Source organism: Corvus brachyrhynchos, unplaced genomic scaffold (assembly GCF_000691975.1).
Source record: "Corvus brachyrhynchos isolate BGI_N302 unplaced genomic scaffold, ASM69197v1 scaffold11, whole genome shotgun sequence".
Classification (NCBI taxonomy): Eukaryota; Metazoa; Chordata; class Aves; order Passeriformes; family Corvidae; genus Corvus; species Corvus brachyrhynchos.
Window position 1 is genome coordinate 3,663,460 of NW_008236965.1, and position 17,472 is coordinate 3,680,931.

General features: G+C 38.8%; 1 protein-coding gene across 1 annotated transcript in view; it reads right to left on the minus strand.

The window, feature by feature from the left end:
• Positions 1–17,173, minus strand: part of CNKSR2 (connector enhancer of kinase suppressor of Ras 2) — a 173,217-nt gene extending 156,044 nt beyond the window's left edge. Inside the window, exons 1-3 of the mRNA XM_017728390.1 lie at positions 17,140–17,173; positions 16,539–16,702; positions 4,239–4,441 (exon numbers count right to left, since the gene is read on the minus strand). Coding sequence (XP_017583879.1) covers positions 4,239–4,441; positions 16,539–16,702; positions 17,140–17,173 — 401 coding nt within the window. The remainder of the gene's footprint in view (positions 1–4,238; positions 4,442–16,538; positions 16,703–17,139) is intronic.
• Positions 17,174–17,472: the final 299 nt, after the last annotated feature.

Here is a 17,472-nt window from a genome sequence, read left to right on the forward strand (position 1 = left end):
CCCATGAAAGAAAAACATATGACTACAGTGGGACTTGAAGGGGAACAATAGGGTGCTCAAAGGATTTGGAAAATCCTTTTGCTCCCAAGGCTGTCTTCACTTTGCAGCAGCTTCTGACTCATTAGGAGACAAACTCCAACACTCAAAGTTGGGCCACCTTCTGAAGATGATCAGAAGCTTCTGCCTACTGTCTGCCTTTCAGGTGGTCTGCTGAGATCTGGGAGAAAATGGATTGGATGAATCTGAGCACCCTTCATTCATCTCAATTTCAGTACTGCAACCAATAGGTATCAGCAAATTAGTAGAAAAGGAATGAGCTGTGAGTACAGTACAAGACCTGGCTGTGTCCTAACCAGAGAGAAAGCTACTTATAAGCACTGCTAAATACTCCCAACTTGGGGCTCATAAGAATTTTCTGGGATCCCTATGATATCATTGCTTTTCAGTTTATGCTTGCCTCTGGATAACAAGTGAGAAGTTTTCACTGGTGTCACTGAAGATGCAAGTAACCTGGGAAAATCCTAACAAAATTTTGTTAAAAATGAAAACATGTAACTTGACTCTCAAAATCCTTGGAGTGTTCATGTTTCTTTTACATCAAAAAGCCATGGATAGATAATGTATACATAATTCAGAAATTGCAAAGGCAGTGAAAACCAACACATCCACACACAAAGCAACGTTTTACGAAGTGTTTTTAAGGTGGACTGTAAATGTGTGGTCCGAGAACAAAACCTTACCCAGGATTAACAGAAATAAATATGTCTAATTTCAATCCAATTAAATGTGCAGATACTACTGGACATACTAGTGCACAGAAAAAAAGTACTTTTATGAAGTTAGGAATAGCTTTATGCCACAAAACTGCAACACATTCATATTGCAAACCCACAGTAGTGAATTTAAAACAGTAATTCTAATTTAATTTTACATTTTTAATAATTCTTCACCAGGATGGAGTGTATCAGCCCTATAAAAGGCAGAAGAATTTCCAGGAACCTGACACATCAAAGAAGAAGGAGGAGAAGGAAAGCTGGCATATATTACTATTCCAAAGAATACAACTGTCATGAATTACAGGAGTAAAGACTGAGCAGAACACCAGTGATTTATCTGGAAGTCTAGAAGACCTGATTGACTGTAATTCCTGAGAAGTATCACACAACATATTTCAATGCCAAGTTTCTTTGAACATCAGGTAAGTAGTTTGTTGCTATAGCCTAAAGTGTGGTTTTCCATCAGTCTGAACTACGTTAAGTGTCAAGTAGGAACACATCACCGTTTCACAAAAGACTCATGGTTTTTCAAGTACCAATCTTGTAAGGAAATTCACTTGGAAGAATTTTAAGATTATGGAGACAGAATAAAACAAAAGGTTATTACGTTATGAAGTCTTCTGAAAGAGAAGATACATTTTGTGGGCTAAGAAAGTAACAGGAAGTTAAAATTAGACTAGAACGTATCAGTGTGATGACAGTTTCCTTATAGGATTTTATTGGAGAGTTATTTCATGCTCCTCAAAATCGCCAGCCAACTTCTTTTGAAAATAGAATTCTCTACTAAGTCTTCTAGCTCGTAAATGAAACTAAACCAAAAGACTTTTAAAGCCTGGTAATAAAAGCTACCCTAATTTTCAGTAAAATTCAATTTCTGACATACATCTGGAAGTAGGACTGCTCCAGGGAAAGATCTGGAAAAAAGAATGTCCTTGGATCACTGCAACAGCTACAGTGAAAGTAACTCAGCAAATCACAACGCTCACACTCCTTTAGATAATTGTGCCAGGTCTAACAAAGTCCTTTAAGATTTTAAGTGTCCGACAGAAACATCATAAACAGAGCACTCACTACAGCAACAAGTGAAGCACAACCTGTATGGAGTCGTCACCATCCCCTACGTATAAAACCCACATCACTGCATGTCTGCAAGCTGGAGCTGCTGCTAGCTGCTTTTACCAGACATGACCTCAAAAACCACTGCACAGGGGCAGCCCAGCAGGGGTGTTAAAATGGGGATGTCCTAATTGTTATTAGGACAACCCTAATAGCCACTTCATTTGTCCTAATGGTTTGCTCTCCCCTCTCACAACCCAGAGATAGAACTGGTACTAGAAAACAACCAAAAAACTAAGATTTGGAGTCCAGATTTAATAGCAACAGGTGTGCAGAATAAAATTAAATCCAAGTTCCTTACCTTTAGTAATCAATTTTTAAAATCTTTCTATCTCTCCCTAGTGGCCCCAATACCTTCTAGGAAGGTACACAATAAGCAGAATCATAGGGATCTCCAGATGTTCCCACTTCCTGAGAAAAATGCAGTTATCGGCCTACCTTCATCCTCATTTGGGGTCTTCACAAACAAGGAAGAACAAACTTTACCAAAATATCCAGAGCTCATAAATCAAAAAAGTCTTAAAATGTTTCAGAAAAGATTTCTTAGAACCAGGTGTTTAGATCTTCAAAAGGACTTTCCTAGAAATCTGAAGCCTTCTTTGGACACTCAAGACAGCACTGCTGAAAGCATGATACCACCCTAATTGCCCTCATTTTTAACTTCTTGGAATTCCTGGGTCTGATCAGGTGTCATTTCATTTCAGCTAAACGCAAAAGTACATTCAGTGCACAGTACTACGGTGACACATCAGTCCTCAAATGCAGATGTTTTCTAGCATTAAAAACTACCTTCTTCCTGAACTTCAATTAATAAATTCATATTAAGTTGAAAAACACCCATTGTTCTTCAGTGTGTTAAAAATGTGTGTGTGTATATATATGAAATTTACTTTTGAATATCAGACTATTAAAAAAAAAAAAAAGCAAACTCAAAAACCCATCAAACGAACAATCAAAACCCAAAAAGAACTTTGACTTAGTAACTAACAGTCTTTAATCATGACCACAGTTCCAATGAGAAACCGAACAAGATTATTTCTAAATAGAAAGAAGTGGCAAAAACTAATCCATCTATGCAAAAGAACATGTTTTTCTACTGTTCTTTCAGTTTTAAAGCACAGTATGATATGCTGCTCTCTGCCAAAAGTGATTTTGCAGGGAGAAAAAGTGAAGCCTACAGGTATTCCAAGTAGTAACAGGCTAGAGACAGAACTAAAAATAAACTTCAAATTTTTCAAGTCTCAGTACTAAACTCTTTCCATGAGATTGCACTACTTCTCTACACAACTAATGTTAAATATCTAAAGAGAAATTTAGGAGTCAACTTTAGGTACTCTGGGTTTGAAACTTGAGGAAAGGCTAGAAAGGGAGTAGAAAAGAAGATGCAATGGTAGCTGCAATCTCCTGAACAAAACAAAGAGCTTGCAGTCCAGCTTAAGAAACAGAAAAGATTCAGGCCTCACCTAAACCATTCATATGGAAGTCATTTATGGGAGAGAAGCCAGCTTTCCTCAGAAAAATGAAACACAAAGCACACAGCAGTAAAACCAAATAATTCTGCTGGATTTTAAAAGTTACACGAAGATCATACTCTGAACAAAACTTCAGCTGCTGGACACAAAATAAGATATACCTTTAAATCAAGATAAGCATTTTGTTTTCTCTGGTGAAAATTCATTGTGATGCATTATATAAAGACATACAGATAGACTAATTTTAACCACTTTAGGAATTTCAACGATCATCTTAAATACGTTCACATTAATCTTGTTATAATTAGAAAAAAAGTCATTACAAATGTAGCAAAGGGGAGCACTTCAGTCCTGGTCCCACATACTTCCTAGGTAACAGAGGTAAAAGTGTAGAACAGTTCCTATTACCTCTAGAGTATCAGAAGTATTTCACTGCTATTTAAAAAACCCGAACCACAACATGCATGTTTGTATACACACACACTCTGGAATTATATTGGAGTTATATTTTCATTACCCATGTAATGAAAAGTATGATCAGTTTTGTGAATTTGATAGTATCAAAGCAATGAACCTGATTTATGCAGGTTAAAGTGCTGCTATACATTAATAAAAAATACATATATAACCTAATGATGTCATCCTGTTGCTTTACTGTATAGTGCAGGGTCACAGTGCATTTGGAGGTATTGTACTGAAAAGCTAATCTGAATTGCAGGCTGACATAAAAAAAGAAGAATTGGTACAAACATCCCCTCAGAACATGTGAATGAATTCTGCTTCCATTCAGTGTCTACAATACATTTTGTAAACAAGCTGGGGCTTTGTGCATGTGCATGATCTGGTTATCTGTGAGACATTTGGGAGATTTTACCTGTCCAACCAAGCCAGAAGACTTTTGGCTGCTCCAATCAGATCCACTACTGATGTCAGAAAATCATTCGGTAATTTGCGACTGGTCCTTCCATCATAGTGACCACTCCTCCTCCTCCCAGTAATGAAGTTCTGCAGATTTTTGGCAGATGCATTCAGTTTGTGAGAAAGAGTTTTTAGATTTTCTGTTTCCAAACCATAGTTCTACATTGAAAAAAAAAAAAAGAAAACAAAATAAAATTAGCTTTACAGATGAACAGGAAGAACTAAGAACAGCAAGACTGCTCTTCTACTTCAAAACTTAACCATTCCTAATAATTAAGGTAGAAATACACCCACTCAGTTTTTAAATGTACAGCATGTTCTGTTTCTGAAGCACATAGAAACAGAACAGAAAAAGAGCAAAATTATGAGTGATCCTTTAGCTTGTTCTAAGGGTACTGAGAAAAAACATCTCAAAATGAAGAAAAAACCTAGTCTGGAAAACTGTGTTTCAAACCATCAGCAAATCACCAGAATCATAGAACGGTGTGGACTGGAAGGGACCTTCAAGATTCTCTAATTCCAACAGCCCTGCTACGTGCAGAGACACTTTCAGAGCTCAGAGCCCCATCCAACCTGGCCTTAATCAGAGGGTTCTCTCTGTAACCCTGAAGGTTAGTGACCAGTACCCCATGGCCATACTCACAATAATTCCTAAGACACATTGCCAGCATGAGGGCTTGCAAGTATGCAGCACGGACATGGTGCGATACTAAATTGGTTTTGTTGGCTTCAGAGATCTAAGTAAGTTAATTAGCATACTTCTATTCTTTTTAGCAGTGAAGGACCACCACAATCACAGACCAGAGAACACAGCGCTGCACTGCTCAACCTCTATGTTGCTAATTTAAAGTCAAGTTTTAAACTTTGTTTCCATTTAAGAGTCAATCTCTTAAATTAAGGTCCTTAGCTGTGCAGCAGAGACAGAAATAATTATGCAGAAATATTAACAAATAGTACTTGGAAATCCTTCAAAGGTAAAAATGTTACCAAAACACCTCTAGAAAATGTTCTGATTTATTTCTCAATTACAATATAATATAGTACCATCAGCAATTTGTTATTTCTATAATAGATTTGTTTTCCTGACACACACAAAGAGTGATAGATACAAAAAGGACTTATTTTGCCTTTCCAAAGGACTGATCAATTGCAGACTTGAGCTTAGTACTCCTCTAAGAGAATTACGGAATTTTGGAAGTTCTCACTTCAGCCACATCAAAGGGTGATAGCATGGGCTGCTGACAGCTTGTTCAGTCAACAATGGAAGGGGCTACTCATTACAGAATGTGAACCATTTCCTACCAAAAACGATGAAGTAGAACACACAAAGCCCCCCAGATGCACATAGAAAAATCTAATTCCTAATGACACTCCATGTCCTCCCCAGCTTTCCTCCCATGCCCCTGGTTTGCTTCCCATGCTGATTTGTCCACAAGGAGAGATGGGGGAAGAGATACACTCGCCAATGCTAACCTAAGACTGCTGAAGCTTATTTACCTTAGCTGTTTTTCTATAGGAATTGCGGGGGCAGGGTGTGAGGTGGTGATTATTTACAGCAGTTGTCATGCTCCTAATCTAAACCATCTCCTAATGAATTTAATCCTCTTTAACTACACAGGGACTGCAGGAACATTATACTGAAGCCAGTCCCGGTGAGCCCCCAGCCCTCCCACAACATCCACTCCCACGCCAATGGGGGCTCATGATGGAAAGGAGAAACTACAACACACGGCTCGTCTGCCATCTCCCAGCCAGCTCTGTGTGCTTGTAAACTGAGCACACTTTGTGAGGGAGCCACTAAGACAACAACCATCCTTCCACAGCAGAGAATGCACTTTGGAGCTCAGCTTAAGGGGACACTAACCATACACTAAGGTTGTGCTTTACAAACCATTACTGGAACTTCTGTGAACATCCCTACCTTGGGCAAGGAAGGCTTTGCAGGCATGATTCTCAACTACACAGATGCTGTATTCTGCCACCCCATTCAGTCCCCAATTAGATAAAATGTATGTTTGGGCAGTGACTTTTCCATCATGTAAATATTCAAGAGCAATTACACAACAGATAGTATTAGGTTATAAATAAAAAATTACAAGATGAAAACAATTACTTGGGATTGAAAAGTAAAATGTACTTTATTATGCAGCTAAATGGCTCATAACTAATAAGTTATTACATCAGTCCAAAGTAAAGAGATAAACATCAGATAAAAATATATCTGGTTTTTCCCTGCAGTTTTCTGTGGTTGGTCTGGCTGAGGGAGCACGATGGGGATTGAGGAGTAGGTAGGAGTAAGTTTGAAAAAGATTAGCAGGTTTGTTCTTACTTCATCCTGCTTCTTGAGCATCTAGCTCATTTTGGCAAAATTAATGGGGGAAGAAACAAATGAAAGATATTCTGGATGAATGATAAATCACTGAAAAGGTCTTAAAGGTCAGCCAAAGCAAAGCCCCACCACAAGCAAGGCACAACAGCATGGCACTCACACCCCCAAACGTGGGGGGCGTGACCGCAGGCTGACCACCGGCCTTCTCACAGGGCTGCCTTCTTTCCCATGCACTGAAACACTGAATTTCACAATTCAGCAAGCTGTTCCTAAGGAGCCGAGTCTGATTATCCAAATATAAAACTAAGGCAGGGGAGGGGGGGCAGTGGGCAAGGTGCCCTACAAGCCTAGGCACCTTCTTGCCACACAAGCCATGCCCCACACAGGGCTCGCGGCCAGGGGAGACCACATTGAGGACCAGGCTGGATCCCAACAGTCCTCAACAACCCCACATCTTTTCAGCTCCCCCTCTTTTGCTGTCTCCTCTTTGTCACCTTGTCACCTGCTTGGACAGGCAGGCGCTGGTCCCCAGCCTGTGCAGGCATTCCATGCCCACCCCAGAGGAAGCCCTGGCAGGCAGCATACAAACCTGAAGTAGCACCAGAAAGTAAAGCATCAGAAGAAAACAAAATCTGCAATATTTAACACTGCAGACCAAGCAAAACAACACTCAAAAAAAAGGCTGCATTTATGTATACGCTTCTTTAGAAAATCAGCTATAAAAGCTTAGTGGCTTCCTCTTAATATCTAAGTGATGGCCACCTACAGCCACATTCTTTTTCAGACGCCTTTTTTCACCACCAGATATGAGAGAAGGAAGAGGCAGTGTTAACAGATTCAAAGCCTATTTTCACACATTTTCATTAAATGTGTGTCTGTGTGTGTGTGTTTTAACATAAAACACTGAGCCTAAACCACATGTAAATTCAGTCTCACATGAGGATGGCACTGACTTTGGTAAAGCCTCCACCTGCAATATGATACAGATAAAGCCAGAGATGGAATATACAGAGATAAATCTCAGGCAAAATCTATTTTTGGGCAGCTGTGTTTATCGAAGCATTTAAGTAGAAGGATGCTAAAACAGCAGCCAAGCTAACAAAATCCCCACTTTGTTTATCACTAATATTTCTGGCCCACACTAAAAGCGACCAGAGCTGTGTGTTCTAATACTGGAAAAAAGCTTGCTTAAATAAAAACTGCCAAGTTTAATCATACATTATATTCGATAATATACTATTAACAATATGGTTTTCTTAGAAATGCACTGCGTTTATTTTCAAGCACTGTAAGAAGATAATTGCAGGCAAAGCAGACAGTTCTTTGTTTTCCCCTAGTCTGCATTTAGACAGCACTAACACGAGTTGTGCTTTCATTAGCCAAAATATATTCACAGTCACTGAAAGAAGCACAAAGAAATCTCTGCATGCTTGTAGAGATTACGAGAAGTGACACAGTCTGGGCATCCGCTTCCTCCACAAGAGGCCACTTCAGAGATACCCCGCTCCAACAGAAATGGCTCTAATGGAGTCTCTTCTGGCAATCATAAAACAAGAACTTGATGAAGCTAAGCTACACAGAGTAATAGCTTGTCAGCAGGTGTTTGAACTAAAGGTGGTGGGAGCTATTAAAAGACATCTTACCTGCTAATTACTTTTCTGTGGCTTCACATGACAGTGTGAGTGAGGAATTGTAGCTCTTTTCTTCATATGCTGACAAGGAACAGCTCTAATCACCACTGATGAGTTTTGCTGGGTATTTTTGTGAGAAGAGCCAGCCTGGTCCTTCTGCCAGCCTATCCCTTCACCAGCACCCCATGAGCAGGAAGAGAGTTCACTAACCAAATGTGGAAGTAAAGCAAAATTACAGCTTGATCAATGTTCAGTAGTTGTGTTCCCTGATTCCCTCAATTAAAAAAAATGGTAATAATAATGATAAAAAAAAATTAGACTTCACCTCTTTCCTGTGTTAAATTCACTTGACTCTTGCTGGCAGGGAAGTGCATCTGACACTGTTAGCACAGGTTGAAAAGTAAAGGGTTCCTAACACATACAGTGCTAACTATCTCTGCTGGCTCAGACAGTCTAGAAGATGCCAGGACCTCAGTTTAGCGTATTTTTATACTGCCCACTGCAAGTGCAAGGACATCTCAGCTACCTAAATAAGCCAAGCTCAGATATAAACACAGTGCAACATGCAATACAGACATAACCACAGTCCCATTAACAAATCCAGAAATCCCTTAAAACAGCTGTCTCAATCACAACTTTTATGGAACCACAAATACCTCTATGCCTCCAAGCAGAAATGCTACATCAAGTTCAGTGACACTGTTTGACTCCTACAAACACTCCACAACAGGGAAATGAGCATATGGCCTCTCTGCCCACCTTTCTAAATCACTGTGTCTTCTCTTCAGCCCAGAAAGCTGAAAACCTTGTGGAACAAAAGGCATGAAAACCATACTGCTGGAAACCATGTGGAGCAAAAGGCATGCAGTGACCAGTGCTAACATCTACTGAAGAGACACAAGATGGGAAATGAAGATGCTACTGTAACACTGGTGCTTGAGGGCAAGAAGAAAATAAAAGCAGTATTTTCACCAGACAGCAGAGCAGATAGCAGTGCTTACATCGATTAATTTCTGCTGCTCCTCTGCAGAAGGCAACCAGGATTGTATAAACTGAAGAAGGTAAAGGTTTTTTTTTAATTTGGTAAATATTTTTTGTAACACACACAAGCAATGCAATTTAAAGAAAGAAGAAAATGGCAACCTTTCAAAACGACAAATTTTATAGTCTAGATAGCTGTACTGAGTAATAAATTATCTGTAAAGAAGTGAAACTGCTTGATTATATCTGGTATCTTCCAGTAATAAAGATAACTATCACAGGGATTAAATAGTAAGCTCTCTCTAATACAATAAAAAGTCATTTTCCACTTATTCACAGGATGAACACAGGAGTTTTAGGCAAGAATAGCATATGGCTGCTAAGAAATGGACTTAAAATCACCTCAAGTGAGTTTAATTCTTCTCTTCACTATCTTTCAGTGCTTTCATCTTCCACACTTAATTCTTGAGTATCCTTTCTGTATGTGTTATTTATTTGCTTTTAAACAAGCAACCTGGAAACAGTAAAGTTCACAGGGTCCTCATTTCTTGAGAAGCTTGAGGAAGATTTTAAATGGATAATCCAAACAGCATCACATGAATACCACAGCACATGGCAGCAATTTCAAAACCACACCTGAAAATTTGTGGTGGACAAAAATTCACCAAGAAAAGTTCTAACCTTCGCTTGCGAAGTTGATTTTGAAAATGAACAAAATGCATCTGAACCTCATTCTCCAAAACATTTGGCTGAACACATCCCACAAAGTATGAGGCAGATAGCTTACCAGCCCAAAGCTGCGAGCAACTGATATCACAGCTTGTCATACGGAAGGTGCCTTATGTAACGTTATACCTCATCAGATCTGCCTACAACATATATTTCTAACGGCCCTTCCTCCAGCATCTCAAAATGCCAGCACTAAGGTTATCTCTCCTTCAAATAGCACTGACATATGGGGTAATTTAGAAGTGCACAACACATGATCCTAACACATCTGTTTCATAAACACAGAATAAGCAGATAAGGACAGAAACCCCAGATAGCTCAAATGACACTTAACATTTACTGCAATTATTAAACAAACACTGATTAAAAGGCAAATGGTTTCAAAGAGTATAAATATTTGTCCTAAATGTTTACAGTCAGAAAAAACTCAGGTGCATGATATTTATAGCCTTGCAGAACCCAGGAAAGATTCATAGTCACCATCATTATCTCCTTTCTTGAAAAATGCCCTTCTTTTTCTACACCACAATCAAGCAAAAGCTGAGCCCTGGCCATGCTTTGCAGCACTAATAGAGCAATTATATAAACTGTTCTTCTTTCAATCAACAATAAACTATTCTTGTTCAACCAACAGACTCTGCAAGACCAAGTGCTCATTACTTTTTTCTTTTTCTACTTTCTCATGTAATTTTATCCCCAGCCAGCCAAGTGCTCTTATTTCTTTGTAATTCAAACTACCAGTTCCATATTCAGTTACATGCATTTCCGAAAGTCTTAAAAAGCTAATTAGCAGTTTAAAATAATTTTCTGAAAAAGGAAGGAAGTATTGTTGTGAACACACTACCTTTTAAAAACGTTTTAAACTGTAACAGCTCTTTTTATCCAGTCTGCTTTTAACTAGGGGTTTACATCTCTATAAATGTCCCTCCCAACCTGAACCATGCTATGGCTCTATGAACCAGTGTATGTATTTCATACTTGCCCAGACCTCTAAGTAGTTCAAATGAAAAAAAAAAAAAAAAAAAAACAACAAAAAAAAAAAATGCTTTGCCTTTTTTTTTCTCCCCCCCCCCGTTATTGTTTTCATACTTGCCCACACCTCTAAGTAGTCCAAAGAAAAAAAAAAAAAAAAAAACAACAAAAGAAAGAAAAGAAAAAGAAAACCACCCCAGAATTAAAAACGTATCTGGGATCCAAAACTGATTCTTGAGGCTGGCGGGAAGAAGGATGTTCACCTTTTGCATACAGACATATTTACTGCCTTTGGCACACCACGGGGTTTACCGCAGTTCTGTGTAAAAGATTTGCTAACGCGTTTTCAATGTGATCTGTATGAGCTACCAGAAACTCTTTAGCTCCTTAGCTTTATTGATCTGGTGATGGACTTCAGGATTTCCTACACTGCAGTCAGGTTAGCTCAGGCTGAGCACAGGAAGACACTTGATGTATGATATATAAGCAGAACTTTAACTTGCAAAGGGCAACAGTGAAAAGGGTAAGTAATTTTTCTGCTATGAGCATTCAGAATATTAACAGTAAATTCCACCTTCAGTACATACAAATCTCCATTCAGAAATGAAGCCTTCCTTATTTAGCACTATGATGATTAAGTCTAATATTCACTTTTACTGACAAAACAGTTTTAAGATCTGACTAGTGATAAGTGCAAAGGAAAGTATGTCTGTGTGAGAAATGGCAGGAAGATGAAATTAAGATAAAAGGCATAATTCTTAAGAGGCATCAAATCATTCATGGGTAAAGTAGGTCTATTTTTTACATTCATTTGCATATAAATGTTTTGTGTTAGTGGTAAATGATAAGTAATTTCATGCTGTTAGTGCACACCAATGTTTTCTCTGCCAAATAATAATGCTATTTCATTGGCTGCAATCTTCTATCTTTACAAATTCAAATATAGTGTGCAATAAATTCCTGTGCAGCCATAGCAGATTTAACTAACTAGCATGAAAACTCGTACTGAGAACAGTATGCTCTATAAAGCAAAAACTGTTTTGTTTTCTTTTTTAACCAAATTCTATTCAACACAAATGAAGATTCCCTGACAAATTATTTTGCAAATTCACAGGGACATTATAAAGTTCTTTGTTAAAGAAAAACTTTAGAGCATTCAAAAATTATTTGTGAAGCTTTTCAAATATTCTTATAACAACATATCTCCTACTTTAAGATCTCTATGTAAAAAATATTTGCAAGATCAAATTAAACTAATTTAATCTTCATGTAAACAAAATGAACATAATACTTAGGAGAAGTAAAGCAAAACTAAAAAAAATAGAATCTCCATGTGGCATTGCATTTATCAAGGCATTGTGGTAAACTAGATTATTTTCTTAAAGATGGAAGAAGCCATGTTTGGCTGTGCAGTCTTCAGTCTTTGTATTCTCCAGGCAGTATATAGTGTTTTCTAGGAAAAAAATGACACCAAGTAGACATAAAATTTACAGTCTGTGGACATTCAGCAAAATATGGTCACACCCAGTTTTGGTAAATGAAATACCATCCCCTGACAAACAGATGATGGAAAAAGAACTATGTGCATTTATTTGCTTTCTTCACGCCAGTTATGCATAGCAGGAGCTACAAGACCTCCAGATGCACTCCAAACCTGGTGACTGATACAGTGATCTGATGGCATTATCTAAGCAATTTTTTCTTTATTATGCATTTCTCTTCTTGTAAGCATCATCTCCTTTTCTTCTCATTTTACTTTCTGTTGGCATTGTTCATTCACATTCAGTTTTTAAAGCAACCACCAAAGAAACAAGGCTTGTCACGTTTCATGTGTGGATGAAGGTCTGCTACACTGTTGTTTGTTTAATGATTGAATGTGAAGCAGTGTTAGACTAGCTTCACCCTCACACACATACTGAAAAGGATCATGTTGAGGCTAAGCTCTGAATGGCGATAGTTAGAACTGATGAACAACTGTATGTTTTATTACCTGGGAATAGTGGAGAAATATGGCACTAAACTCAGTAGTTTCTTCTGTATCTCTAGAGCTGGACATGTTGTTCCTTAGTTTACCATTTTCAACCAGTTTTGAGATGTCAATTACTTTGGGTGATTTTGTTAGTGTAAATAAAAATGCCCTTCCACATCAAGCAAAAATCTACCTGTTGACACCACCAGTGTGATTGCATGTCCCAATTTAAACAGAAAGAGAAGAACAAGAGACTTGTCTTGCTGGAAATAAAGTAAGTCTGCCAGCATATATCCATCATAGTTTTTTCATCAAGGTTTCTGACCTTGAAAAACATGCAACAAACTCTTAGCAGCAACAAAACACCACCACAGACCTCACTACTCCTTTCTTTTAAGCACAGAGAACATTTCATTTATCTTGCCCTTTCTGACATATGGATTTTATAAAACACAAAGCTGCACCGAGGCATGATAATCTATTGAACATGCTCCCACCTTCACAGTCTGAAGGAGAGAGGGAAGAGACAAACCATGTAAGTTAGGTTGCCTGCCCTCTCCCAGAGCACATTCAGCTCCAATGATGGTATGCAGGATGTACACCCCCACCACTATCAGCAACTGTGACCTGTAACAGCAGTAGCAGCTGGGCAAAAATTTTGTTCCTCCTTCTCTGAAGCACCACAGGAAAAGAAAACCTGTGAATCTCCCACCAGAATGCTTGCTTTGCTGTCAAGAGGATGGCAGGCTGGCAGCCAAGAGAGACTGTACTGAAGATGGATAGCACATGCCACCATTCGTCCTCTGATCAGCTCACGAACACTGGAGGATCCATTTGTTGCAAGCCCTTATGACAGGAGGCGAATAATGTGAGAGACCATAGCCAGCCACCCACCCACCTTCTGTCAAAAACCCATAAAGAACATCCTTTAAACAGTGTTACCAATCATAACTGGCTTCCAGCTATTACTGTGGCAGTTTGGGTGTTTAGCACAGTTCAAAGAGCCCCCACTTGGGGTGCCTTGCTCTCTTCACACCCGCCAGATATCCTTGCTCAGGCTCTCCACTTTCGCCCAGTACGAAAATGTAGCCCCATGAACTATAGGCATGCAACATAAGCAGCTGGTTTGCCATTTGCCATATCAACAGCTGCCAGGGCAGAAACTGCAAGGAGAAGTTTACCCCCAAAAAATACAGGGGGAGAGGGGGGGAAAAGGGGCAGGAATAAAGCATATCAGCAATCAATATTGCAGAAGCTTTCCTAAGTGACAGCAACTTTGTGTTGGAAAACTCTCCTCTGTAGAGCAGGAACAGAGAAGAACAGTGGAAAGGGTTCTGTCCCCTCATTTCTCCTCAATGCCAAAAACTGTTTAGGTGGTCACTCGCTAACTCAGAGAGAAAGGGGGGAGAAGCAGAAGCAACAATCCTTTTGGTTTTTTAATAATTACTTTTAAATCAATCAGGGGTTAAGCTTGCAAGGCATAATTAACTTTACTATTCATAGCTCATCTTGCTACCCATCATCTCCAGCATCCAAACAGATGTTAACTCATTTGGATCATATATTTTGTAACTCATGCTAAGTTCTATCATGGAACCTCCGTCAAACTCCAGTGAAACAGAAAAAAAAAATCAGATCATTAAAAAAAGAAAACCTTGCATAGTGACTATCTGAATTAGCAGTTATCCTACATTGGAGAGTCATAGGCCTAATGCTCTCCTAAACAATACAGCTAATATTAGAGTCAAATCAGAAGAAAAGGCAAGCCCTACCCAGGATAGACATTCACTGATGCAATAAAAAAAGAAAAGCCTGTAAGTAAAGGACCAATACAGCCAAAAGGATTGCCTCTGAATTAAATTTTCTAAGAGGTTTATCTGATTGGTGAACAATAAATTCAAATTAAGTCCACTAAAATCAATACAACAATAACATTTCATATCCCCGAGGAGCCATCAGGAGCCAATTGTGAGACTGCAAAAACCTCATCTTAAATTAGAAGCTGCAATCTGAACTCATGCTATTGTGTTTTAGCTATGTGTTTTAGCAATTTTCTTTAAGACAAATTCAGAAAAGCACACAACACTGTATGTGCAACAAAGACCAGGAAGGGAGAGATTTACTGCATGCATTCAAGATGCAGTGTTAGCCTTTGCTACAAATTCCTTATTTTATATTTAACTTAGTTCCATATACTTTTGCCTAAGATAAAGAAGCTACAATGACAAGTTGTGTTTGTTTGTCTGAAGATAATATCTGTAATTACATACCAAGGAAAAAAGAAATTTCAGCTAATAAACAAGGGGTTTTTTTCTGTAAAAGTACTTTATTTTTCAAAGAGCCACAATCTGTTTCTCTGTGTGATTGGGAAAAATGGTCATTTGGTGTTCACCCTAACTTATACTTTATCTTTCCCAGTTAACTGAAGTATTTACTTTCTTGTTTTCTTTTGCACTGTCTGATAAAAAAAGTACTTTGTGAATAACTCTCTTTATGTTCCTTTCTATATCAGTAGCATTCTTTTAAGCCTGCAACTTCCTTATTTAAAAAACTAATTGATGAGTTAACTTATTGCACTGAGTCACATCGCAATGTTATCAGAAACAGTATTCTACAGAAGATAATCTGTGTTTAAAATCAAATGTTTTCCTGTATGAAAAAGCCCTTCTCTCCCTTTTTTAACTTTTTTTGGGGGTATGTTTTATTTTTTTCACTCTCTCATTTTCATTACACTTCACATCACCCCAAAAATGCAACAAGAGGGTATTCAGAAAAGCTGCTGCATATAGAGAACTGACAAGCCCTTCTGAAGAGCCTTTCAGCCTACCATCTTTGATTGCCTCTCCCAGGATTCAGCTTTCTTAAAAGCTCCTTCTGAGGCTTGAAAAATAATATGTACTAAAAACCCACAAAACACCACCTTAGGCAGTGAAGTACATCTTAACAGAGCTATTCACAATCCTCTCTACAGTGGAGAATGCAGTGTGCCCAATCTATCACTAATCTTTACACTAGAAGTTCCTAAGAAGGGTGAAGTCAGCACCACACCCCTCACTGAGCAGATAATCCTAGTTATGCACGACATGACCTGACTGAAAAGACCATTACCAAAATCCTTCCGTATGCTCCATCAAAAATGTATATATTATTTACATATAAGATCATGATTTCAGTATTTAATCCTTTCTACTGTGAAATACGAGCAGCTATGGTTCATCAGGCTCAAGAAATCATCTAAAACATAATTTGCATGAAAGGATCAGTGAAGAATGCCATGGTTAACATCAGAACATTTTGTTCGTAAAGAGCAACCAATACTCCATTACTCCATTCACATATATAACTATTTTACATTCCATACCAAACCCAGTCTAGCTTCATTGTGATTTCAGACAAACTTTTATTCTATAAAGACAGATATGCAAGCCCTAAATCTCTGATACCAGTTTATTTAACAAGCATCATTCTATCAATAGACTTTTCCCTTTATCTTGCCCCTGGTTTAAAATGCTAAACTGTTCATACATTATAAATCAGGAGTTTCTTGAGCTGCTTAGATAGCCTTTAGGACTAGCAATTTGAGCACAGAAAGTGTGAATATGCAAACACTGTTCACCCCTCCCCACTTTGCCCCAAGAAGCTTACCAGTGCACAGAGCAAGTCTACTGCTTCCAAGATAAGCTCCTGATGGCCAATCCGTGTGACCCCAAGATCTTCCAGTTCCTGGTGAGTAATTCGCAGTAGCTGGTCACCACTAATCTTCTCTCTCTCAAAGTTCTTTATATATTGCTGCAGGCAATCATCAAGACCTGAAACAAAAGGGCAGAAGAAGGGAAGAAAAAAGTTAGCAACATTGTACTGCCATAGGAACTGAAACTGGCCAAAAATTAAGCCAGCAGAGGATTCTTGTCCTATCTTTAAGAGAAGTATATTAACATTAAAAAAACCTTATGTTACCCAGAAACCTTAAGATTTGGAGAGCTATGGCAGCCATGTTTTTTTCACTTGTGGATGATACCAACTGCTCCTGAACCCCGACCAAAGCCCTGAATTCTTGTAGTTTACTGTGCTATGAATGTCAATCTGGCAGCCCCTAATAACAGGTATGTTAGGGATGCCTCCATCACATCTGGAAGGAGACAGGAGAGGGGAGAGGGGTGAGGGGAGAGGGGAGAACAATGGAACACGCAGTCAAACAGAAAGTGGCACCACACCACAGTGTCTCTCCTACTCCAAGGTCACTCACATATTGCTGAGTCAACTGGAAGTTCACAGATCATGCCAGCCGCTAAAACAAGCTGTAAAGAGCACTAAAGAATAGGAAAGGCAGTAACACTACAAATTCAAAACCAGGGGCCCAAGTGCAGCAGCAGATCCGGCTCAACATACCACAAAGAGAACCTGTAAGGAGTCACAGTATGCAAACGAGCATGAAAAGCCACTCAAGACCTGGGCGCACTTCTCAGAACAAAGTGATCAGGAAGCAGACACAGGCCCATTGTACCAAATAATATCCTAGAAGGTCATGCAGCACATTTGCTCAGGACACGGCTGAATGCAGGGCTGTAGAGGTCCTGCT